Source organism: Puntigrus tetrazona, chromosome 25 (assembly GCF_018831695.1).
Source record: "Puntigrus tetrazona isolate hp1 chromosome 25, ASM1883169v1, whole genome shotgun sequence".
NCBI classification, from domain to species: Eukaryota; Metazoa; Chordata; class Actinopteri; order Cypriniformes; family Cyprinidae; genus Puntigrus; species Puntigrus tetrazona.
The window spans coordinates 13,045,635-13,054,371 of record NC_056723.1 but is presented as its reverse complement, the minus strand read 5'-3'; the positions used below and the strand labels follow the sequence as shown (position 1 = coordinate 13,054,371).

The following is an 8,737-nucleotide window of genomic DNA, read 5'->3' as shown; positions in this document are numbered from 1 at the left end:
TATAATGCGGATTAGATTCTGTGAAATAAGATTTGCGATGTGTTCGTAATAAACCGATGGAGATGTAATCTCAGCAGTACATACTGTTTTCCGAGGACAATAAAGCATCAATATGTCTCTTCAGGATTTATTTAATCTTTTCCCGGAATTTCAATATTGCATCTTTTGTCTCTCCGATTCCCCCTTAACGTTAACAGGAGATCTTGTTTAATCCATCGCAGTTTGTAGAAATATTATTTTTTTTATTAACACGACAAAAAGCTGTCGTTTTTGTTATTTTAACAACACCATTGCCGCATATCTAACATTTTATTGGCACGATAACCAAATTGCTTGCAATTGTAGGCTATTTATTTATTTTTTGTTTGTTTTTCGACGATTTGGTGATTCCTGGCACGTGTTACGCAAATATGCTATAAATTAATTTCTCTCTTATGCGCAGTTTTGGACAACAGGCCATTCAGATAATGAAGTTCGATGTGATTTAACAATCATAAGAAAAAAAATCTGAAATGTATCGGACGACTGACTTTGTGTGTGTGTGTGTGTGTGTGTGTGTGAGAGAGAGAGAGAGAGAGAGAGAGAGAGAGAGAGAGAGTTTTCAGAGATGGGAGGGGCCTGAGAGACACTAGAAATGTCAATCACGCGAGTGTTGCGAACAATCTCACTCAATCTGAATGTGACCTCAGTCCACCTCGGAGCGGAGAGCGGCTTTAACTCTCAGCGAGGCTCTCCGCGAGTTTCCACCCGATCCTCGGTGTCAAAGGCGAGATCTGTGATCGTTTTTTCCGTCGCTCGGACCTTTGGCAGCAGCATGTCTCTCCCGCAGCTCGGCTATAAGTACATCAGACCGCTGTACTCCACGGAGCGGCGCGTCGGCGCGGAGCTCAGCGCGTCGGGCTCGCTCTCCAGCGTCCTCTCCAGCATGTACGGAGCTCCGTTCGCCAGCGCGCAGGGATACAGCGCGTTCCTGCCCTACTCCAGCGACCTCTCCGTGCTCAACCAGCTGGTGAGTTCACGGAGAACTAACGTTAAAAGTCGAGCGACGCGATGGTCTAATCGTTTGAAAGCATTTTGGAAATACCGTTCGCGTTATAGCCTGTTCGTATGTAAGGACCCGCTAAATGAAATGTTACGGAAAGTAACTTTTTCATTTTCTTTAGTGTTTGTTTCACGTTTGCCGGTGCTTAAGAAAACGCAGAAACCGAATAAGCTACTCTGGAGAACTTATAATGAAAAATAACCTAGGCTATTTTTTTTCTTTCCTCCTGTAAGTTAAGGGTATTTTTTTTTTTTTTTTGAGAAAATTAGAATCTCTTGAAATCGGAAAATGTTGCTATGGCGACATTTATTTAGTCTTACTATTAAACATTAAACGTTTGTCAATGCGAATGATTTATTTGGGCAAATTAATGGATTTTTACAAATGTTATTGGAGCTAAAATTCTGTCATGTATTGTTTTTCTTTAATGTTCAGAAGCGATACAAGAACTCTTAGGAAATTAAAAAACAAACATGGTTAGACTGTTTTATTTAAGTCTAAAATATTAAAAGTTAAAATGTAAAAATTTAGCAAAGTTTAAAAATGTATTTTATAGATTTTAAGGCTCGAATCTGGTAAGGAAATAATAATATATATATATATATATATATATATATATATATATATATATAATATAAATAAAATATAATAAAACTAAGAAAACCACATTTATATATATATATATATATATATATATATATATATATATATATATATATATATATATATATATATATAAATGTGGTTTTCTTAGTTTTATTTATATCTTCCTCTACCTTTCTCTCAGCAGCACCCATGCTCATATATACTTGCTTTTCTTTTGTTTAAGGGCTCCCAGTACGAGTTTAAAGACAGTCCAGGGATTCAGCATGCAGGCTTTCCTCACGCATCCTTCTACCCGTACGGACACCAGTATCAGTTCGGAGATCCGTCCCGACCCAAGAACGCCACCCGCGAGAGCACCAGCACCCTGAAGGCCTGGCTCAGCGAACACCGGAAAAACCCCTACCCCACCAAAGGAGAAAAAATCATGCTGGCCATCATCACCAAGATGACCCTCACTCAGGTGTCCACCTGGTTCGCCAACGCCCGCAGAAGACTGAAAAAAGAGAATAAAATGACTTGGGTTCCCAAAACGAGAACCGACGAGGACGGAAACGTGTACACGAGTGACAACGAGGACGGAGACAAGAGGGACGAGGACGAGGAAATAGACCTGGAGAACATCGACACGGAAAACATCGAAGACAAGCAGGATTGTGATTATCAGGACGACGAAAAATCGGTGTCTAAAGTTTCGGATTCTGAGGAATATGACGACGCGGGGGCAGAGAAGAGATTTATGAGCGATATTGTAAAAGACAGAAGAGACGCAAACTCGGATGAGGGAGAGGAGGAGGACCGAATCAAAAAGAGTCCGGCAGCGCAAGAGCCCTCGGATAACGCCGGTCCGCCTCAGAAACCAAAAATCTGGTCTTTGGCTGAAACCGCGACGGCGCCGGACAGTCCCAAAAAGTCCTCGTGGATTCAGAGGAACTGTGACGCTCAGACAGTCAGGAACCCCCTTCACGTTCAAAACTGGACCAAAATGGCCCATCAGATGGCTTTAACCAGCCATTACCTCGGACTTAAACACCAAAGCACCTCAAACAGTCACATGCACGCGAGGCATGCAGAGCAGAGGACTCCCAGCCTATGAAACAAATCAGACTGTTTTTTTCGCGTGTTTTTCCAATATTTTTCACCTTCCTCCCGGGAGCGTAACACTTATTGAGAAATATCCCGTTTCTGCGTAAAGGATGCCCTGAATTTATAATAGATCGAAGCTGTCTATTAGCTCTTCAATTAATATGAGATTATATTAGAAATATATTTTATACTTGTGAACGTACATTTCGTTGTGTTTAATTTGTTAGAATCGTTTCGTAATTCCTGTGTTTTTATCCGTAGGCCCGGTTTAACAGTCTTACACTGAAGATTCGGACGCAAACTATTTAAAGGAAAGAACGATAAATCAATAGATTGTATGATTACAGAATTAGTCGCTGAGAGTTATAATAATTCATGGAGGAAATAGTGCCTATATGGGAATTTGAAAAGACCTCTAACACACACACACACACACACACACATTCATTTTGTTCGTATGAATTATGAGTTGTGTAAGTGCTGCATCCACATCCTCGTCTTATTTTACATCCGTTTTACAGATCCGCAATAATATCACACCAGGATTGACGCTTGTCTTAAAAAGTGATTTTATTCATTTGATTGTCGTCGTCGTTTTTCCAGATGCCTTGGATTTTAAAAAAGCCGTCATTGTTCGCCACGCTGCATTTTTATATGTCACGTTTTGTCTGGATATTTTAAATAGGGTAAAACAAAATAAATATTTGAAATGGTTTTGTAAATGGAACTGTACCTACTTGAAATATTGTGCAAAGACATATATTTTGAATATTAAAATGAAATCACAATTGTCATGACGAACTGATTCTTTCTCGTTTTCCCTCTTTTGTTAATTATGATTAGTGGGAATCAAAAACAACATGCAATAAGAATCACAAAAAGCACACCAAACATTTATAAAGGTTGTCCAGTGCCTCTCTCAGTGGACATCGTATTCTCTTCATGGGTCACGTTGATTTGACAGATATCGTTTTTGTCACTTGAGATGATTTTTTTAAGTTTCTCATTGCTGTTTCAGGATTGCAACCCTGTCACACAGATGAGCAGCTCTGCTTTAGAGCGCCATCTGCAGGCAGCCAAGGGCTCCCAGTTTAAAATATGCTCTGCTATCTCCTTCAAGGCCGTAAAATCGTAAATAAAGACCATAGAGAAAAGCGTCGCAATTACTTTTCCTCATACTAGCAACGTATGCTAAACTGTAGCTAAATACGAACTATACCTCAAAACGTATGGCTTGTTGGGGAAAGCTGTCCTACGACATACGATAAAACTAGAGACCAGAATATTATAGAAGCCTGAGGGGTTGGGCATTTTCATTTATCTTGCTGTTTGCGGATCTGCATCTGCGGTCAGGTCAAACGTAGTTTCTGTACTTAAACCACAACTATCTGAGTGCGCGTTAAAGGTTAACCCTTTTGTGCTTGTTTGCGTGTCTCTAGAGGACGTGCGGCGCGGATAGGGAGGCCGCGCTGATTTCATGCTAGCGTTCTGAGGGAAACGCTTTCACGCCACACAATGGAGCCTCGTCTGGATTGGGGGGGAGAAGGAGGACAGGCTGAGGTCTCTCTCCATTCAGTGTAAAAATTCCTCACCCTTTTCCCACAAGGCCTTGTCACAGGAGTTACAGAACAATTATGGTAATAGATTGTTGTCTTGAGTAAGTATTAAAGCGAATGGAGAGTGTTTACGTTCCACTCGACAGCCATCCCTGCTGAAAAAAACAGCATTGAGCTGCATAAACCAGCATAAACCAGCAGAGGACCATCTTAAACCAGCATCCCAGCTTCAAAACATACCTGTCCAGCATATACCAGGATGCTATGTTTCGCTGGGATTGTTGTTGCTCAAGATATAATGACATTCGTGGGCTCTTGAGGGATGTTCTGTGTTAGATTTAGGGCTAAATCTGACTGAACGGTTTAATTTCTTTAAAGTCATCACTGGGAAGCGGACGTAAACACCCAGCAATCAATCAGAGATGCTAACAATCACATTATGCTAATACCCACTCAACATGCTAACCACTGCACAGCATGCTAACAGCCACTCTGAATATGCTAGTAACCACACAAGCATAGACATCCGTACATAGACACCTCATTATACTGCTCAGTAAACAACGCATACATGCTGGAACGGTCAACAATTCAAATTTTCCAACATGCCTAAACATGCAAAGCCATGCAAAACTGTGGATGTAAACAATCTGCAAAGTTGTAAAGCCGAAGGTGTATGACAAATATTGTCTAGCGAAAGAAAGATTTAACTATGAACAGTCTAAGTGCATCGTCCGTGATCCATGATGGTTACACGTTACTGAATAGTATCCTCTAATAAAAGTATTGTTTTAAAATTATTATACTGCTGGCTTAAAATGAACTGGAGATGAAAAATTACACGGATAATTACTAGAGGCAAGAGCAATGATCAATAGATAAACACATGGACTAAATATAATAATTACACATTTTAAATATTTGGGTCAATGGTTTACAATATTGCAACAAACGCAATTAAACTCATTTAACAAGAATTTCAGAAATAAAAATAAAAAAATCGTTGGCTAAGGCGCTGAAACCCGCTCTCTCCTGTAGAGGATTTAAAAAGTCCACTCTAGTTTAATAGAGATATGTTTTGAAGCACGGCTGCTGGATTGACCCGGTTTAAGCCGGTCCTAAAATGGTCCTGAACAGTTGCTTAGTCTGAGCTCAAACCAGCAGTCATTCTGCAAATGTGTTTTAAGACGCAATTCGTGCAATGCAGCTTAACAGGAAATGAATCCTGAAACATGTTTCGTAGCTTGGCAATAATTCTAAAATGAAAGAACTGTTATTGCAACATACGTGATTTTTAAAAGACAAATCATTGTCCAATATATCGCCCATATTTTTGACTGTGGAGGAAATACAGATGGCATGAAACTCTAGATGGCACAGTCCAGTTAGGTCTAACTTAGTCTGACCTTATGTTATTATCGCAAGGCGCAGCTGATTGGTTCTTTACTGTATCAGTAGCCAATGACCTCTCTGCTCACGTATATTGAAAATAGCAGAGGGCCTAGAACAGATCCTTGGGGAACTCCACACTTTACTCTCCAAGCTTGCCATACTTTAAATAAAGCGGTAGCAATCGGACAGACCATCTCAAAGCCTGCCCTTGAATGCCCATGTAGTAATTGATCTATGAGTATGTCATGATGTATAGTGTCTAAGATCAAGTAAAACTGGTATTGAGACGCAGCCTTGGTCTGACGCAAGAAGCAAGCAAGCAATGCAAGCAGTTTCTGAAATTCTTCAAAAGATGCTATGGTGAAGTTTGACTGAAATTCTGCACATAATGTAGGAAAAAGATTTTGAAATAGGTTTTTTGAACCACCCAGATAGCTCATGGGAATGATAGCTCACAGCAAATGACTCGCAGGTGATTAAACTCAAAACAATTATGAATGCTACTTAAAACATCAACCTCATAGAAAACTAACATTGCTTGCTAACAACCTCTCACTGCGCCATAACAACATCCTGGTCAACAGCCCTCAAAGCTCAAGTGTGTAAAAACTCACATTTCTTTCCAAAAATTTGCTTTGCCCTTGACGGGATATATGTGAATAGATGTCACAGTCTTCGTTTTGCACACAGATCATGTTTTGTGCCTCTGATGAGCTGATAAGATCATCAGCGCAGTAGCATCACCCTGAAAACAACTGCCCCGAATGTTCTCACTGCTCTACCATATCATCATTCTAGACCAAAATTTAGACCCGCCGTGCAAACTAATAAGACACGACTTCACCTGCATCTGAGAAAATGCGCCAGCAGTCATCTAACATGGCGGCGTTAGTTTCAACATAATGGCTGCCGGCCAAAGCCCAGAGATGTGTGAGTGAATGAGTAATACAGTGATAAATCTTCAATCCTCAAAGTCAATATTCAAACAAACTTTGTCTCATTTGCTTTATATCTGTTTTGTGCATGCAATAAGCCAGTTTTCCTTTCATATGTTTAAACTTTAAAAATGTCATTTAAAAACACGATGAATATGGATTTTTAGGCAATGGCTAAAAACAAAAATAATAATAAAAATTGCTAAAATGAAGCCGGTTTGAAGATTCTTATTTTTTTTACTAAGTGATGTTACGTTTAACAGCACATATATATTAATGTAAAAATCCTGTCAAACATAACTTTTTTCCACAATAATTAAAATGATTTTTTATTTTTATATAAATCCTTCCAATCCCCAAGTACTCAATACTGTCTGTCCATATTTCTGTTCATGAATCATAATGCACCAGGGACCACCTAAAACAACCCCCACCACCACCTCGTCGTCATCATCATCATCATCATCATCCTCAGAGCCCTGTAAGATTCACACACAAGTCTTTGTGGAAACTCCCATGACCTTGAGAAATGTGTGAGACCTAAGATCACTCACTGATTAAATAATCAAACATCCAGAATAGGACTTCCGCACTGGGCCGCTCCCCCACAGGACCATGGGAAATCGCATGGCTAATACAATTTTACAGGTGGATTCACAGGAAGATTGGAACGTAATTACCAGTATTAAAATGTCGACCTCTAAGAATTCCCCGGAGTGTCGCTCACCCTGACTTCAGGATGGACTCGGTATGTGTTATATTGAAAGAAAATATACAGTTGTTGGGATCTGGGGTTTGGTATAAACATATCTTACACGGATGAACAGACGATCGTTTAAAATAAGGGGAAAGCAAACAGCACGTGGGATACGGGGTCAAACGGTTAAATCCACATCCAAAATGATTAAATGGCTTGAAATCATGTTTTCGTCAGTTATTCACAGTGACATTGCAGTTTCCATGGGTTTCGTCGCAAATCTTTATCAAACAACTCTCAACACTAACCGGACATAAATGGATGCAACTTCAACTTTGACACTTTTTTGTCCCAGGGGTTGATTTTTATTAAAAATAATTTATTATGTCTAATATGAGGGTCAAATCTTGGAAAATTGTACTATGCCGTCATTATATATTATTTATTATTAACCAATACCCAAGGCCCACGCTAGGTCTTGTTATGAATGAATTATTACAAGTCTAAAACGGTCATACTATTTAAGGAAAATGATCATTAGAGTCATCAGTAAAGTGAATTTATTCGGAGAGCTGGGGGTTACTTGTTTCACCAGCCTGTTTAAATAGCACCGGGACGAGATTGCCACAACTCTCTCGGTGACCCACAACATGTGTCCCTCACTGGGCTAAGGGTGAGGTGCGAGGATTGCTGGAAAATCATTCTTGGTTCTTTCACTTTGCCAGCTCACACGCACTCTCTAATGAAACACCAGACCAGCAGCGCAGGGAGCCGGTGAGCTCAGCTCTGACTAACGCAATAATTTATGCACAAAACACTCACACACACATACACCCGCATCTGTGTCTGATGGCGTGGCATTGTTTACAATATACAGTATAATTCATAATAGACATGAAAAAAAAAAAAAATATATATAGAGAGAGAGAGAGAGAGAGAGCGAGATCTCTTTTCGTTAAGATCATTGCTTATAGGATTCTTATTTCTGCAGCGCTGTAGAAATACAGGTTTTCTGTGGTTTAGACATCTGAAAGACTGTTTAAAATAACTGCTTGGCTCCCTTGGCCCAGGACGTCAGTATAGGTAAGAGTTTGACTGACAGGTCAAAGCTGAAGATAGAGCCTTGTGGCACTCCATACTTCACTAGCGTTAGGATAGGTTAGAACTGAGAGCAAATACGCTTTCATTTGGAGAGAGAGGCTTGGTATGATTGTAGTTTATACCGGTTTTGTTCTTCGAGCCAAATCCCCCATCCACACACCCAATCACAACGTCTTGAGGAATTATACTCACAAACAGGTTAACATGCAAACACTGTCAAAATCAGTTCGCTATCTTGGTATGAAACTAAAAGAAATGTTAGACACGAGAACTACAATAGAGAGCTGAGAAAAGTCGCTGCTGAGCAAAAAGGCTTAAGCATTTC

At 39.9% G+C, this 8,737-nt stretch overlaps 1 protein-coding gene across 1 annotated transcript; it reads left to right on the top strand.

Annotated features, from left to right (window-relative positions):
- Positions 1-619: 619 nt before the first annotated feature.
- Positions 620-3,536, top strand: irx3b (iroquois homeobox 3b). The gene is made up of 2 exons (XM_043228141.1): positions 620-1,009; positions 1,872-3,536. The coding sequence occupies exons 1-2, from the start codon at positions 635-637 to the stop codon at positions 2,739-2,741; spliced, it is 1,245 nt and encodes a 414-aa protein (XP_043084076.1). The 5' UTR covers positions 620-634; the 3' UTR covers positions 2,742-3,536.
- Positions 3,537-8,737: the final 5,201 nt, after the last annotated feature.

Excerpts from the sequence above, each read along its gene's own strand:
- irx3b (XM_043228141.1), top strand. The coding sequence starts at position 635 with ATGTCAATCACGCGAGTGTTGCGAACAATCTCACTCAATCTGAATGTG. Across the intron at positions 1,010-1,871 it reads TCTCCGTGCTCAACCAGCTG|GGCTCCCAGTACGAGTTTAA; the intron begins GTGAGTTCACGG and ends CTTTTGTTTAAG.